A 17,471-nucleotide genomic window follows, 5' to 3' on the forward strand; every position below is an offset into this window, starting at 1 on the left:
ACTTTTCAAATTAAAGATATATATTAGGTAACAACTAGTGTTTTTTTATACTTCTGTTGTGTTTTAAAAAACTTCACACATTTTCTTGAAGTTTCTGGGTGAAATTTAATGGGCAATTTTGATTTTGTTTCTTCCTCCAAACTTCCAGTTTGAACAAAATATACAGATTAGGAGGCCCAACCATTTGGTTTTCTTTACGTCTACTGCCTTGTGACCTAAGGAGATGAACTTTTCTCTTTTTCTTTACTATTGACAATATTTCCTGTTTCTTGTTGTTCCCTTTCCTTATGCTACAAAGATTTCTGGAAAAAACAACAAAAAGAAACTGAAGTTGCTACAAAGATGATTTTTTTGTTGTTATTGTCTTTGGGACTTACTGAGGTCACTTAAAAACATTTGACTAAAATTCAATTTAATTACTGAATAATAAATCCATTTTAGCCAGAATTGTTAACAGCCTACAATTCTCTAAAGTGTGGCCAAAAAACATCTGCATATCTAAAAATAGTAAAAAGTAAGGACCAAAAAAAGAAAATGTAAAACACTCAGCAGCAAAATGTTTAGTCCTTTATTGCCCTCTTTGGTTTGATACAAAGTTTCATTACAAAAATACAAAAGTAGTTATCAGAAAATATACAAAATTATACAGATATTCCAAAATTAAGGGCTATAAATTTATGTTGGTATTATTGGTACAAACCAAAATAATTAAACACCTAAACTAACAAGAAATTTCTATCGATTTAGGATGAAATTTCTAAAATCAAATAATGTAGCTTCTCAAATATATATATATTATATTTCAGAATATTTGATAAATGCTTAAAATTATAAATATTCTTAAAAAATAAAAGCAGTAAGTCCTTCAGCATTGGCAGATTTCTCTATTGAATTAACACCACAGCTTCAGTAAACATTAAGACTCAAAATTTCTTAAATTCCCTTTTATATTAAAACCATTTCTACTTTTTGATGATTTGGTTTGAGAATTTGCTCTGGAGGCAAAACATAAAAAATGTTATGTGACATAAACCAGAGAGTTGATAGAAGTGGCATCAAGAACTCGTGTCCTGCTTTGGTGTCTTTGTGTTTCTGCTGCTGGTTAAAAAAATTAAATTAAAAACTGCAACCTGCCATCAATACATATTTTGTCAAACTGTAAAAAGGGTTCGGTATAAATAGTGCACTGAATGACTGTGACTATAAAGAAACTTGATAATTTAACTGTGAGCTGACGTCTTGTACCTAAAATACATTCATTACATCTAGTTTACAAAAAACAGACACCCTGCTTAGATTGGCGTGCTTGTTAGAAATAAACCAGTAACAAAATGCTGTTTAATAAACAAAGGTATTGATTATGTTCTGTGTAAAAGAACACTGTAAAACAGGGGCAAGTTTTGAGGTTGTATTTTTTTTTTTTTTTTTTAATACAACATTTTTTACAGCTACATTGTACATTGGTGTTTGGGAATTTTATTCATCTATACCACTTACAGCTACAACAGAAATATTTTTTTCCCCAAACCATAAACTGTAACATATTTCTAACAGAGTTCCTAAGATCTGTGAAGGTGTTGTAAAATCATCAGTTTAATGTGAGAGGTGTCATGCTGTAGATCCCAGTTGGTTAAAGTTTTCCAGGATGAGTCTTTTTCTTCTTTTTCCCTCCGGTTTTCCTGCTGTCCTGTGTGGTCACTCTGTTTGACCACATCACTTCCTGGACAGGAGCTGGTTCTCCAGTTGCTCCAAACGGGCAGCCATAGAAGCTAGTGGATATTTTATTAAGGAGCAACAAATAAAGGAATGCTGCAGCTGCTGCTGTGTTATGGTGATTTGCAAAAGCCTTCATACTCCTTACACTTTTTCACAAATGTTGCTTATTTTTCCATTTGACTGAACGTTTCAAATCATAAATATATATAAAGAGTAACACTTGCATGCTAAAGATCTGTTGAATTATTTTGAAAGGATATGTTTTTGTGTGAACTGATCCAGGCTGTTCATGGTGGCCTGCTGGAACTCCACCAGGTTCTCACAGGCACATGGATCCTTTACTTCAACCTCCCCCTGACTCTCCGCTGCAGACAAAAAATATAAAAATAAAAATGTTGTTCTCACAAAGTTATTACATTCATTATTCATTTACATTTTTGAGATTTTGAAGTAAAGGTCAACAAGTCTGTCTGTTCAAATTTCAGACTTTATATCAACTTATATATGATTTATGGTGATTTTCTGTTGCCTTATATTTTAATGCAGTTTCCTGAGAAACTGCCATGTTATAAGTTTGCCAGTAGATGGCGACAAACAACAGGGCATCTTTTGTTATTGAGTCACAGTACTTCATCTGATGGGTGAATATTGATTAGTGCATAGTGAAATAAATAAAAGGTTGTTTTTTTTCCAATTCTTCAGTTGATAATATAAAAAGATTTATTGCCTAAATCTAATCAATGAAGAATGTTATGTAAAAAACACATAGAAAAAAAACAAGGGAAAATGATTGATTCTTGTTATTTATAATCTTTGCAATTTAAACTTCCTCCTCATGAGGATTTGTTTGTTTAGATCTTTTCCTTGGCCGTTTCTTTCTTTCTTTCTTTTTTTACCTGGGCACACATTAAGTTTGAGGTTGTCTGCGATGGTGTTGATGGCACTGAAATCTGTCGTGTAATAGAAATGTTTTTCCACAGGATCAGAGGCAATCTCACGCAGCTCATCTTCCACAGCTTTGCCCACACCAACAGCATACATGGTGATTCCTGCAAGCATACAGATAGACATTAGCTCAAAATGTATACTAAATGCTTTAAAATGTACAATGAATTTGAAAAATTAACATGAACTCATAACAGGCAGGAATTACATATTATAGAGTTTTTAAATGATTTTTTTCATCAGTAACTTTCAAAAACATAAACTGGGTGCACAAAACTTAATTCATTGAGAATTTTCCCCAGTCAAAATTATATGTACATATATGTGCAAATACATATGTATAGTAAATACACCCCGCCCCCCCTATTTGGTTAAATGTCACATGGCAAACAACATAACCATTAACAAGATTCTGGCAGAATTCAGGCTGGACATTTTAACCCACTTATTACATAAAATGGTGCATTTTATTTATAACAGTTGGCATGCTGACTGTTAAGAATAGCCTAAGCATTTTTTAACAGGGATGAGTCTGCCATTTCAGGAAAGGACCCTGCAGAGGATTAATGTTGGCCTGTCTGTGTGTCGTGCTGCGTGCCTGGAATCAATATCTTGTTGAAAGACCAAACTGTTTCAGAGTTTCAGTCATAGCTGTTGATTTAATACACAGATGTAGAATGTTAAGGTAGCACTTCTTCTGACGATGATGCTACCACTGAAGGCTTTCACAGATTCCCCTGCATTTAAAATATCATCTTCACTTTGAAAACACATCTCTTGTTGTGGTTGAATAGCTCCATCTTTGTTCATCTGATTATGAAACCTCTCTCCAGGAGGGATTTGACTTGTCCATGTAAATAGCTGCAGTAAAGCTTGAGAGTGTTCACTTTGGAGAAATTGTTTTTTCTTGGTTAGTGCTTTCTCTGTGGACACTGCTGTTCCAACAGGTTTTAGTTCATGGTTTAGTGGGTCCTATATGATCCCCGGTCATCCTAACCAATTTATTTAATTTGACAGTGGATAGTTTGGGTCATGTGGGTAAAACTTGGACACGGTTTGGTTTTCCAAAAGGGCAATGATCCCAAACAAACAATCTAGGTAGTTTTAGAGCCGATAAAACTGGCTAGCATGTTGCATGAAAACAAAGTTTTCAAACTTATTGTTTAAAGTACAAAAATGAGATTAATGACCATGATGAATGTCAACCTTTTATAGATAGAAAAAAAAACGAACTGGTACTGACCGGCTTCTTTAGCCTTTTTGGCGTATTCGCTGATGTCATCTTGGGATCGCCCGTCTGTGAAAACCAGTCCAATGCGGGGGATGTTGCGACTGGCTGGACGGGCGCCTTCTGCTTCTGAGAAGCTGTACTCCAGCATGTGTTTAAGTGCCAGACCTGTCATTGTTCCTTTTTCCATGTAGTCAACCTAGAAGAATAGATGTTGTAAAGCCATTAAACAATTCTGTTGTGATCATTTTGCCTCCGAGTGAAGCAGATTTTAGCACATAAGGATAATTTCACGTGTTTTATGCTACCTTCATGACTGCAGCTTTGATGTCTTCAGCAGTGTGGTACATGTTGAGTGGGAACTCTGTCCTGACCCGGCTGGAGTACTGAACCAGACCGACTCTGGTACCATGAGCAGACACGTCCAGAGAGTCGACAACCTGAAGGGTGTCAGGAAATAAGCAAGACATCAGCTGCTTCTTCCAGTTTTTATTTCTTTTGTTCACTCCTAAAATAAAATCCAACTCTACTGTAAGAATATTTTCTTGTACCGAGGGTGGAAAATACAAATACTAACCTAATATATTTATTACTAAGTTTTCTTTAAGTAAAATCAACATTTACATGATGCATTTGTCACAGTTTTGTGGTCTGTTGATCATGTTGTCAACACTGTAATACATCACAAATATGTCAGAAAAAACAACTACCTGATTGACAAACTTTTTGACGAGCTCAAAGTTTTGAGGGCGGACGCTCTTAGAGCCGTCGATCAGAAGCACCAGGTCGATGTTTGCAGACTTGCAAGCTGAAATAAATACAAACAACAGATGGGTTGTGTTTGCTCCATAAAGGAGAGGATGCTGATTCTGTTCTAATTGTCTATCTGTTAAAACATAAGATACAGATCCCTCCAAAAAGACAGTGGTAAGGAAATATTAATCCTGAAGACAAAAACACTACTACAATAGACAACATTTAGCACAGTATTAAAGTATTAAAGCAGTTTGAGCATAAAAACTAACTTAAAAGTACAGCATTTTTTAAATAATCATTATTTATAGTTATTTGAAACACCTTTCTTCATGTTAGAAAACATATTCCCCTTTAAAAAAAGATGACAGCTCCAACATTTAACTACCGTAGATTTTTTATTAATTTATTGAACGGTGTTTTTCAGATTAGAATCCATTTTGGTCTCGTAGTTTAAAAGTGGTCAGGTCCTGACCCTTGTTCTCCTTCCAGAGATAAAAACTTTTAAAGATAATCCTCTCAAGCATTGAGCTATTTTTTATTCAGACAGAGCTGAGCTGCTTTTCACATCAGTGCAGGTTCATCTTCAACATCTCATTTATCTTCATTTCACTTCCAAGAAATCCTAAATCTTCTATTCTTTATTTTCGCCAATAAATGTTGCTCCTATATAATGCCACCAATTCTTTTAAGGGACTTTTGTCGCTATTATCAATATCAATTCATCATAAAAATATATTTCAAAATCAAAACTTAATTTAGATGTCAGCAATGCCTTGGACTCAAGCCCAGCAGCTCCATCACTAAAACGTTATCCAATACAAGAATTGTTGTACTCTGTAGTTAAAAATGTATATTTCTGCATATATCAGTCCCTGTTTGTGTCATATTGATTGACATTGTGCATCACAACACAACAAATAATTCTGCTAATATTTAAAGAATTAAGATCAATGCAGTCACAAAAAAAAAATAACTTTTTTTTTTATCAACATGTAGCTTTAGTATTTCTATAAAGGATAGCAATGCTACAGCCCTGCAGCTAGGAGGAATGTATAGGTTAACTATAGTTGTACTGATGGCATTTGTTTTAATAAATAATAAATATATGTCATGGTTTTTCACATTTAAAATTAAATTTAAATAAATGTGGAATCTGTTAAAACATATTTAGTATGTTCTGACAAAATACATCTGATACAGTTTTTATTAATACTCTGTATTCATTTATGCTTTTTCTTCATAATGTTTGTAACTAATCAGGTCAGTATCTTATAGTGATACTGACCTGATTTCTTAAGCGTCTTATAATAAATCTCTATAGGTTCACTTTAAGTTCCCAGTGTGTGCCAGGCTGATTTATAAAAAACTTTCCATGTCTATCAATCATGTTTTTCTTTAAGGGTTGGACTTACTGCCGCATGTCTTGCCATCATCCTGAAGCAGTTGTCCTTCAGGACAGATACAGTGGTAAGATCCAGGGGTGTTTACACACTGGTAGTCACAGCCGTGCTTCACCGTGTTGCACATGTCCATGTCTAAAAAAGTACAAATTCATTAACTATTACTCAACAAAAGATGCTTAAAGAGACAAAACACATGCAGCATGTCATGCTGTGATAAATGATGAGACATTGACAATGAAATTCAAAGGTTATTGCAAATTAAGAAGATTTCTAAGCAATACAAATTTCTAAATTCAAAAATATTTCAACTAATAGTTATTGCAACACCAAATTGATCAAACCAAAGGACAATGTAATTGTTGTACTTTTCTTTCTCCCAGTAATCTTTGACTTGACAACAAACCCGCTGCTTTTGTTGCCCAGTCATTATTAAATTAGACATATTTCATAATAAAACATTGTTTTTCTACCAGTATTTTTTCACAAAGTTGTTTTTATTGCACAAAAGCAAAGCAATGCGTTTCCTGCTAGATGATCCTCCTGAGACACATTTCTCCCTCATCTTTTCTGGAAAAGGGCTGCCTCTTTCTCAGTCAGCACTTAATCATCTTATGTTTGGACTTTTATAACCTTACCTTATAAATATTTTTGATTGAATTAAAACCTGGACGTCTGGCAGGTGGAAGAATAACAACAACGCTTGCTGGCAGATTTTTCAGACAGGTGGGAGTTGTGCATAAATGATGTGTGACAACTCAACCTAATCTGGTGTGTTGGACGATGCCTAAACTGAATAATATATTGTATTACTATATTTCCTTGAATCAAAATGTCCTACTTTGATGTAAAGGTTTATAAGCTAACAAATACTGGATGTCCAATTCATCCAGTATTTTGAAGTCACTTCTGGCCATTAAAAGATCACAACAATGACACAAAATGTAATTTTAAGATCAGAGGTTAATAATGAATTTTTACATTCAGTTATATTGCATTTTGCTGACGAGTCTCTTTGTTGATCAACTGTACACACATTAAACAGAGAAGAGGTTTAATCAAGTTTTGAATGTCAATTTTCAGGCAATTAAGAAGATTTGACTTACAAACTGTAAATCAGTGCTGCTTAAAAGAGCAAAATATAAAATTATTCTACAAATGAGCTGGGAAAGATAAAGGCAGAGAAACAGTAGTGATGAATGGATTACATTTAATCAGCAACTGGCCTGCAGAGAAAGCAAATGAAAAAAAAACAAAAAAAAAAACAAACGGATTCACTGACTTGTGCAAGTCCTCTTGTCCCTGTTGAGTTTGAATCCTTTGTTACAATCACAGGTGAAGACGCCCGGGGTGCTGATGCAGATCTGTTCACAGTCATGTTTCCCCTCAGCACAGAGGTCAATGGCTAAAGCAACACAGACATGCACATAGATGTTTTTCCAAGTCAGAGTTAAAGTGCAACACATTATGAGTTTCTTTGTCAGCAAAACCAAGGACATGGTGACGGCCTTCTCAACAGAGTTCTGACTGCAGAACCATCTGTTGAGATTCTCCTAAAATACAAAATATATTGTGGCAATACAGCCTTATGATGTATATAATTTATTTCCTCTTTTGTTTAACTTTATTTATTTAACTAGAGCAGTGCCCATACGCAGCTAAATTTTATGTAGTCTTAAAGCAGGATCTCAAAACGTAGCACACATTCAGATTTACCCAACAAAGTATCTTGAAACACTCATAACAGTTTCATATTCAAAAGGTGACACGAATCAAATACAGGCTGATTTCATCTATCTAAAGCTAATAGGCATAAATATTGCATATTTAATAAAAAACCTGAGCAGCTCTTCTCATCCTCATTGAGCCTGTATCCCTTTTTGCAGTCGCAGGTGAAGATGCCCGGGCCCATGTTCACACAGACGTGGTCACAGTCATGTTTTCCCTCAGCACAAAGGTCAATGGCTAAAATTAGACACAATAATTAGTTTCAAGCTGTTAATTGGTACATTTTTATAAACAAATACATATAACTCTGTTGCCTATTTTAAAAAAATAGCTTTGTATAATTAAATATAGCAAGAAGCATTAAGACCAACAGTATTAATAAGATTTAACAGAAAAAGCAAATGAAGAGGATAAAGGGGAGGATAGGTATTTTTAGTCTTTTTCTTGTTTAGTGAATGGTAAAGTATCTATTAAACAAGAAAGAATAGACCTGTAGTTAGTGATGTAAAGAGTTTTCTACCAAGATGGTGAAATTAATCTTATGATTACATTTAGAAAAACGTGGTTTGACTATTAAATGGAAATATGGAAAAGTTCATGTTCAATAAAACCCTCTTTTAGTTTTTGTAGTCTGTTGTCTGGGATGTTGCCAATCATTCTAACCACTAAAATGATTGACAAACTTGTATCAAAGCTTGGTCTACTGATCATATCTATGCTTTTATCACATTGCCCATTTTTCTGTTCTAGTAAAAATGCTAAGAACAATTATATGGTTTAATGACTAGTAACATTTTGGTTGGTATTTTTTTCAGACATTGACAGTTTTATGTTTTAGATCATCTATTTTGTGCATTTTTTAAATGTTAGATTGAGCAACATACTGGATAGTATACTTATATCTAAATATTTAATCTGATGTGTGTAGGTGATAGGAGGATCGAGGATGTAAGGCCAATTAGATCCAACATATTTAAAGACTAGTGAGATAGCTGATTTTGACCAATTTAACAAACATGAAATACTGAACCTTGCAACAACAGTATATATTTTATATTTTACAAAAAAATTAAAGAAAAATAATTAACTCCAACTTTGCTGTTAGATAGGTATAATACCCATTATCCTTGGATTTGTGTAAATATGAACATATGGCTATGTGTGTATTTTTGTGGGGGCCCGACTAACGTGTGCAGGTCTTCTTGTCCCCGTTGAGTCTGTATCCCTCGTTGCAGTCGCAGGTGAAGATGCCGGGCCCCGAGTAGACACAGACTTGTTCACAGCCATGTTTTCCCTCAGCGCACAGGTCAATGGCTAAATTACACACATTAATTTAGTTAAATTCCCAATCTATATTTCCATAAAGTTTCTGACAAAGTCATCAGACATTTCTTACTCAAAACATGACATTTGTATTTGTACAGTTTCTCTTTTCTTCTGAAGAAGCATCATGATAACAAGACATAAGACAAGACAAGAAAGAAAGAGGATAATTTATCCACGGTTGCTATATGAAGGTCAGGACTTGATATATGTAAAATCCAATAATGAACCAGGAAAGAAAAAAAAACATAAAACTAATTAGAGCAATAAAATGTCAAAGAAGAAAAGCAAATAAAAACGCTTGTTGAATGTTTTTTTTGTTAGTTTTCAAGCAAATGACAGCAGGAAAAACTAGACTATAAAGTTAGTAAAGTGAAGCATTTTTAATCGAGGACTATTTTGAAGATTGTAACATTAACTTAAAGCTTACTTTTAAAATGTCTCATACAATTTTTGTCGTTTTTAGCACAATGATTCATGTTATACCAAAGCCAGTGGACCCGAATCCTTATCCTCAGGATCAACTGTCTGATATGTTCTGGATATGGCTGGTTTTTTTTTTGTTGTTGTTGTTGTTGTTGTTTTAAAGAATAGGTCATAAATACATTTCTGCAGTGCTTGATGGCATGCTAAGATGGTCATGTAAATATTTGAGAAAGCACTTATTAAAAACATGCAGGGCAGTGGGTCCCAAGGACCAGGGCTTGGGACAACTGATTTTGTTATTTAGGCAGATAGTATAACAAATTGCATAGTGAAAAATGTAGAATTTTTAGTACTATAAATCCAACTAATTTCTCACACTATAAACTAACATTACTGAAAATTACTTAATAGTATTAAATGATACTTGAAAAGTTGTGTTTTCAACTTCAAAATAAGTATCACATCATCTGCATAAAGTATTACTTTTGTTGAGATTAGTAAATTAGTTAAATCATTATGATTACTATTAGGTGTTGAGATGCTTTACCAAGGCCGAGAAAGAGTCACACGCTGTTAGACAAAGGGCCCATAGTAAAGAGTTACATTTTTGATTCTGTTAGACACCAAGGTCCATTTCTCACGAGAAACAGAAACTTATCAGGCCACAGAGGCATGGTATGATTTCAGGGAGTGTCTTCCGTCCATATAATCAGCTGCCCTCCTCTTTTTCCTCAGACGCTGCACAGACTTTTTTAGAAACTCTTCTCGGATGTAATGGTAAAGTGTCTCCTTTCAGCGCTGAAAGTTAATAAAATAAGTAAAGTCTGAATGCTTTTCTTGGCTGATTTTATGCTCCGTGTGTCAATACAAATTATGATTCATCGATTGAGATTCCCAATCTCAACACTTTGTATTTACTTGCACTGTCATTTAGACAGTGTTAATTGTACCTGCACAGAATTTTATAAGGTAAAGTTTAGTCATCTCATTTGATTAGCAGTAAGTAAGTAAGTAAGTAATATATAGTGATATTGATGTAACCTTTTATACAAATACTAAGTGATTTTTGAGTTTTAGAAAAAAAAGAGAGTTTCGCAAAGAGAATGTTCAAATAAATGTTTAAACAAATACATAAATATGATAATAAATTACATTTTTAGTCCATATGCACCACAAACGTATGGATTAAAAACAGAGACATGATGTGTGCTAACCATCCTAACAAACCTTTTCATTTTTGCACAAAAATCTTGGAAGCAGCAAAAAATATTTTATACTTTCCTAAGAAATAATCGAAAGAGGAAAGAAACTGTCATTTTTGTAAGACATATTCAACAGAAGGAATGACGCATAGATCTCTCTATGTAGATATGTCTGTACATGTGTGTATTTCTGTGATGGCCTGACTAACGTGAGCAGGTCTTCTCGTCCACGTTGAGTCTGTATCCCTCGTTGCAGTCGCAGGTGAAGACGCCCGGTCCCATGTAGACACAGACTTGTTCACAGCCATGTTTTCCCTCAGCGCACAGGTCAATGGCTAAATTGCACACATTTATTGAGTTAAACTTGTTAATCATTAAGCATTCCTTAAACATTTTCAAACTACTTGGAAATGTTTCCACAGTTCCAACAAGTAAAAAGAATGTTTCCCATGTGGGCATTTTTAACTTTCAAATAATCCCTGTATTTAAGTAAAAGTTAGATTAGTAGATTTAGTAAGCAACCATTTGGAAGACCTCAAAAGCTCTCAGTCCTTGGAAAAGTATTCCCACAAATTATCCCAATATCATGGATTGTAATATTTTGGAAGTATTTAATTAATAAATAATTCTGGATCACTTCTTCGAGAAAATGCAAAAATTGTGTTTCTAAATAAATATTAGCTGGAACAATAAATGTTGTCAGATACTAAATGTTACGTCTAAAAGCTTTCCTGATCAAAGTTTCAGCCATTAGAGTCAAATATGAAGTCTGTGTAGTAGCCTGAGAGTAGACTTTAAATTTTACTTCAGGACAATAAGGGCAGAAGCATCTTCAACCTTATCAGATTTAAATAATGTAGGTAATTGTCAGATTTGTGTAATTCTACAAATGTCTGTATAAGTATGTATTTTTGTGAGAAACACAAAACTGACTAACGTGAGCAGGTCTTCTCATCCCCGTTGAGTCTGTATCCCTCGTTGCAGTCGCAGGAGAAGACGCCCGGTCCCATGTAGACACAGGCTTGTTGACAGTCATCTTTTTCCTCAGCGCACAGGTCAATGGCTAAATTATACACAATAATTGAGTTATCTTGTTGGTTTTAAAACACAACCAAAATGAAATAAATATAACTGTCTTGCACCTTTTAAAGTAAAAAATATAAAGTCAAAACTCTAATCGGTTTAGTCAGCAAGACACATCTCCAATTTTGCCTATAAAATGAGGGGAGGTTGACTTTTTTTACACAGAGTTTTTCCAATTTAATTGATTGTTTTCATAAATAATAACAGTATGAAATGTATTAGCTGGGTTGATTGTATTGTATAGGTTAAAATCTGTGGCTCGACTAACGTGTGCAGGTCTTCTTGTCCCCATTGAGTCTGTATCCCTTGTTGCAGTCGCAGGTGAAGACGCCGGGCCCCGAGTAGACACAGACTTGTTGACAGTCATGTTTTTCCTCAGCGCACAAGTCAATGGCTAAATAACAAACATTCAGTCAATTAAAATTGTTTTTCTGCAGCTTTCTTATCAGCCTTCACAAATGATTTTTATGAAATAATTTATAAATTACTTGCTGAATCTAATAAGTAATATGTGGTATATATAAGCTGTTTTCTCATTTGGCAGTTTAATAATTCATGTTTTCAAACTGAAGCAAAAAAATGTCCATCTTATTTGCAAGACAGGTCATTTACATAAGCTTGCATCAAGATATAGATCCCAGTGTCTAATTTTTGTTGAGTTGATAACAGTATAAGATTGACTATTTCATTACTACTTAATCCCTTAAATAAAGCTTATCTCACCAGGCGTCATAGGATTTTCTATACTTAAATAAGATATTTGCATTTTTCCTTAAAAAATAAATGTTTACAACTGCATGTGACATGTTTTCAGATAAAATAAGTGTGATGTCTTTAAACTCTCTTGCAGAACATTCCAACAATTACAGTGACGTGTGGAAGCTGTTCAGTGGTTATAGTTTTGGTTTCAAAATTAGAAGTGGGCAAAAAGTTTAACTTTGTTGTTGAGTCCTTTATCCCTAGATATGTCTGTCTGTAAAAGTGTGAGCAGGTGTATTTTTGTGATAGCCGGACTAACGTGAGCAGGCCTTCTCGTCCACGTTGAGTCTGTATCCCTCGTTGCAGTCGCAGGTGAAGATGCCGGGTCCCGAGTAGACACAGACTTGTTCACAGTCATGTTTTCCCTCAGCGCACAGGTCAATGGCTAAATTGTAAACATTTAAGTTAGATGTACCATTTATGTAACCATTTATTTCTAAAACCTTTAGCAATTGCAGAGAAATTTACTCTCAAACAATATAAAAGTAATATAGTTTGCAGTCTCGCACATTATAGCTACAGTGAGGGTATGTAAAGGAGCTCTTCTAAATATTCAGGTTTTTATGTCTTTGTTAGAAAGTGGTATTTATTAATTATTATCTGGATGAGTCATCCACTGAATTTGATTTTCTAAAGCTATGGCGAAAAACAGTTGCACTCATATTGTACCAGGATTCAACTGTCTTTAGATAGTAAAAAATAAAAATAAAAAAAATGACACTAACTTCAATCTGTTGATTTTATGTGTGCATATTTACATATCTTTATATATGAGGATTGTTTAGAAACACTGACTAACGTGCACAGGTCTTCTCGTCCACATTGAGTCTGTATCCCTCGTTGCAGTCGCAGGTGAAGACGCCCGGTCCCATGTAGACACAGACTTGTTGACAGTCATGTTTTCCCTCAGCGCACAGGTCAATGGCTAAATTACACACATTTATTGAGTTAATTTGGTCCTGTATTAAATCTTTTTTTTACTGAAAACACACTGTGAGAACAGGCCTCAAACATGGTAAAATACATGTAATCATCTGTTTCACATATGCAATCACCAGTAACCTCTAAATAGCCCCTGTACTCCTGTTGTTATAAATCAGAATAGTTGACAATCTGTCATTAAAACACATTTTTTCTGTTAACAATAATTACATGGTTCTGAGTCTTTGAAGATCTGTGTGTTACCAAAAGGTCTTAAATTGTCTTTTTTTTTCTTTTTTTTTGTCTAAATTATCCTGAGATCCAGGTGTTGTTTGCCTCGCTGCATCTATAAACGAGTGCATGTGAACAGGACGTGCACATAAACAAAAACACCACTAGATGGGCATGTCTGAGTTTTATAGCCGTTAAAACATTCTGTATTTGCTGTTCAAAAGGTTCATATTGGTTTCAGATTGAATTGTTGTTTAAAGGAGGTACATATTTTCAAAAGTGATGACTGTCAGTGCCATGATGGTTGTGACATGAGTGTGAGAGTAAACCCGATGCAAATACACTGGGTTTCTTGTTTACAGTATATTGTGTTGTGCCAAGAAAATAAATATAATAATGAAAAGTTGTTTGCTAACTTTTGTGGAGTGGTGGAAATATATTAGGAACACAAACAAATGCTTTTGGAAATGGCAGCTGTGCAGTGTTAATTGTCATCATTTAACCTCACTTCATCAGATTAAAAGGACAGGGCAAGCGCTGCTACAGCCTAGTTTGCATCAAGTTATAGCAAGAAGCAAGAGAAATTCAGCAAAGCATTTATGATTTGCATGAAGCCAGCCAGAAAATGAATATTTCAGCATTTGATTTAGAGATTTAAATCCATTTGATGTTGCAAACTGCATGGCTAATTACAAACAAAATCCAGGTTTGGCTTAAATGGAACTGCCGTATTTTCCGCACAATAAGGCGCACCTTATAGAATAGACGCTACAGTAGATAGAGGCTGGAGTTACGCTATGCATCCACTAGATGTAGCTCCACTAAAGGGAATGTCAACAAAACAGTCCGACTCCGGTGGGCGAGGAGAGCCTTCCGCAACTGGGCCGGGGCGTGGCCGGACGATGGTCACCCTTCTCAGTCCGCGCACAGCATGTTCATGGAGAACGTGGTGCTAAATGACCTGCAGACGACCTGATTCTAGATAGGTCAGTCAAACTTTATTAACAAATCAGCGTTCTGACAACTATCCCAGCATGCACCGCGCGCTTCTTATTCTACGGGCGAAAATGAAGTCGGCGGCTGCTTACCGTAGGTGCCAGACCTGTTGTAGCTCAATATTGATCCATATATAAGGCATACCGGATTGTAAGGCGCACTGTCGGCTTTTGAGGAAATTGAAGGTTTTTAGGTGCGCCTTATAGTGTGGAAAATACGGTACTCTATTTATTGTCACATTAGTGACTAATATTGCTAACTTCAAAGCTAAGTCAACTAACAAGAAAGTTCTCCAGGAGCCTATATAATCTTTTATGGTAAAGTAATATTGCAAGTATTCATAAAATAATCACAGCTGTGGCTGCCAGATGAACTCAAATCCTTTTTTATAGTTCAATTTATAGATTACTCAAACAAGTAAAACTATCCAGCTGAACAAAACATTTTTTTAGCATTTTTTAGAAAATAAACCAATTTTCCATTTCAATAAAAAAATTGTTTGACATGAATTCATGCAAACAAAATCTTGATTATTGTAAAAATAGCAATTTATTTTGCATGTGTCAAACTGGAACATGTAAAGACAGTGAGGTTTGTGTGAGTGTGTGAGACTGACGTGAGCATGTCTTCTTGTCGTCATTCAGGTGGTAGCCTTGGTTACAGTCACAGGTGAAGGAGCCAGGTGAGCTGATGCAGATCTGTTGGCAGTCATGCTTTCGTTCAGCACACAGATCAATGGCTGAGAAACACATGAAAACAAACAGAAACATAATGACATTTTAAAAAAATCATGGATTAAGTGTAAAAGTTAGACATTTATCAGATCTTTTAGCAGAATAGCCAGTTGTACTTTCTCCAATGAATGATATTTGTTTCGCTTCTAAAGTACTTGCATATGTTACTTAGTATGCATTTATTCCACAGTTGCAATCTGATCTAAAATATTCTATCTTGATCTGTAAAAACAAATGTGAAGCTTGCTCGGTAATATTTTTACCTGAGCATGTCTTCCCATCAGCATTGAGCCTGTATCCAGGCAGGCATTGGCAGGTGAAGGATCCTGGGGAGCTTTCACAGAGATGCTCACAGCCGTGGTCAGACTCCAGACACAGATCAATACCTGCAGCATAGTTCAGGCCAAAGTCATGACAACAACTGAACTATTTGCTTTGCAATGCAGTCTAAAACATGTGTCCAATACAAACTCTAGTGATGACATTAGCATGCATATCAAATTCTGTAATTCTGACACTTTATTAGTTGAACTGTTGCAGTCACCGTTACAAAAGTCTCCAATAATGCTGATAAAATAATACTATTACAATAACTTTTCTACAGGTACATTGAGCACCTAATCAGCTTCACTCCACCCTTTGTTATATATTTTTGATGAAATCCCTGATCTATTCAAATGAATTGTTTCCAGGTTTCTTCCATTTAGTAAAACTGCAATATATTTTCAGAGTAACCGTTCTGTTCAGAAAAGCTGATGGAAGTGGAAATATGAAGGGAAACATATAGTCTGGTATGAAAGATATTAAAACATTTAGCAGAGAGATGGGAATTTTTTTTTATCTTCAGGGTAAACATTTATTGTTTGTCGATTCCATAAAGAAAGGTTATTTTGGCCCAGCTGAATCCAGCTGCAAGACATTTTCACAATAGTTGGCTACAAGATAACTTCAAAAAACTGCAATCCATTTGTTGAATTAAATGTGAAGGCCAGACTCAGATGGGACTTTTTATAAAAACATGATCTGAAATCCAGGAAAAGTGACTTTCCAGAGTTCAGGTAATTTATGAGCTTCAAATGGTACTCAAAACTGTTCCGAGTCAGAGTTTTACATTCCAGCAGAAAAGTTTATGCTAAGTATTGAAATAATAGGAAAAGATAAAGTATCAAACCTAAGTTGGTCAAGAGCAGTTTAATGAACATTTTCTTGAAACTTCACATTTGTGCGATGGTTTTTGTTCTGCAGTCTTACCACAGAGCTTGTCCTGGAACTGCAGGCCAAACTGGTAGATAAGGTCAAACCTCTCCACCAGGAACACATGGTCTTCGAAGGGCGGCGAGGCCATGGCTCTTAGTGACGTCATATCGGCTCTGGCCACTCCCACTGCATAGATCTCAATGCCTCTTTCTCTGGCCTCAGCCGCCACCTCCGCCACACGGTCCTGAGGACGTCCATCTGTCACAATCACAGCCACGTTGGGGACCTAACAAGAAAGAAAATCATTAGCTTGCTACCGGTGTATTGACTATTAGTGAGCTCTCCTTTGCTAAAAGCATGTTCTCTTACATCACAGATCTTATATTGCTAAATTTAGATAACATTTTTATGCCTTCCATACCAAAAATATTGATGAACTCCACTAAGTTTAGTCAAAAAATGAAGATTAAGATTTTTGGACCTCATTTGTATCAGTTGCGAAGGTCTTCAAAAAAAAAATCAGCCTGTCAAATAAATAGGAACAAATTGACTTCAGGCAGCAGTTTGTATACCTTTGGCCTGTCTCCCTGTCCGGGACTGAAAGCTTCATTCATTAAGTATCTGATGGCGAGGCCCGTCATGGTGCCCTGAGCCAGTGGAACGATCTCATTGATGGCTTTCACCATGTTTTCCAGCTTGCTGTGGGTCTTGAGGGAGAACTCACTGCGGACCTGAGCACAAAGAAGGTGACTGTCGACAGCAACATAAGCAAACTGTTCATCATTTCCATAATTCTTCTGAAAGAAATTCTACAAATTAAATAAAC

General features: G+C 35.3%; 1 protein-coding gene across 14 annotated transcripts in view; it reads right to left on the reverse strand.

The window, feature by feature from the left end:
• Nucleotides 1-552: 552 nt before the first annotated feature.
• matn4 (matrilin 4) overlaps nt 553-17,471 on the reverse strand; it is a 28,087-nt gene continuing 11,168 nt past the window's right edge. For 2 of the 14 annotated variants that reach the window (XM_015021260.1, XM_015021261.1), the window contains exons 4-22: nt 17,218-17,376; nt 16,700-16,931; nt 15,712-15,834; nt 15,331-15,453; nt 13,366-13,491; nt 12,826-12,951; nt 12,076-12,201; nt 11,662-11,787; nt 10,934-11,059; nt 8,962-9,087; nt 7,885-8,010; nt 7,328-7,450; nt 6,058-6,180; nt 4,600-4,697; nt 4,198-4,329; nt 3,905-4,088; nt 2,613-2,765; nt 1,977-2,081; nt 553-1,772 (exon numbers count right to left, since the gene is read on the reverse strand). In XM_015021260.1, coding sequence (XP_014876746.1) covers nt 1,714-1,772; nt 1,977-2,081; nt 2,613-2,765; nt 3,905-4,088; nt 4,198-4,329; nt 4,600-4,697; nt 6,058-6,180; nt 7,328-7,450; nt 7,885-8,010; nt 8,962-9,087; nt 10,934-11,059; nt 11,662-11,787; nt 12,076-12,201; nt 12,826-12,951; nt 13,366-13,491; nt 15,331-15,453; nt 15,712-15,834; nt 16,700-16,931; nt 17,218-17,376 — 2,496 coding nt within the window. In that variant the 3' untranslated portion in view covers nt 553-1,713. The remainder of the gene's footprint in view (nt 1,773-1,976; nt 2,082-2,612; nt 2,766-3,904; nt 4,089-4,197; nt 4,330-4,599; nt 4,698-6,057; nt 6,181-7,327; nt 7,451-7,884; nt 8,011-8,961; nt 9,088-10,933; nt 11,060-11,661; nt 11,788-12,075; nt 12,202-12,825; nt 12,952-13,365; nt 13,492-15,330; nt 15,454-15,711; nt 15,835-16,699; nt 16,932-17,217; nt 17,377-17,471) is intronic. The other 12 variants (XM_015021262.1, XM_015021264.1, XM_015021265.1 and 9 more) reach the window with 12 other exon arrangements.

Source organism: Poecilia latipinna, unplaced genomic scaffold (assembly GCF_001443285.1).
Source record: "Poecilia latipinna isolate Pla-1442-1.1 unplaced genomic scaffold, P_latipinna-1.0 Scaffold2752, whole genome shotgun sequence".
Taxonomy (NCBI): domain Eukaryota; kingdom Metazoa; phylum Chordata; class Actinopteri; order Cyprinodontiformes; family Poeciliidae; genus Poecilia; species Poecilia latipinna.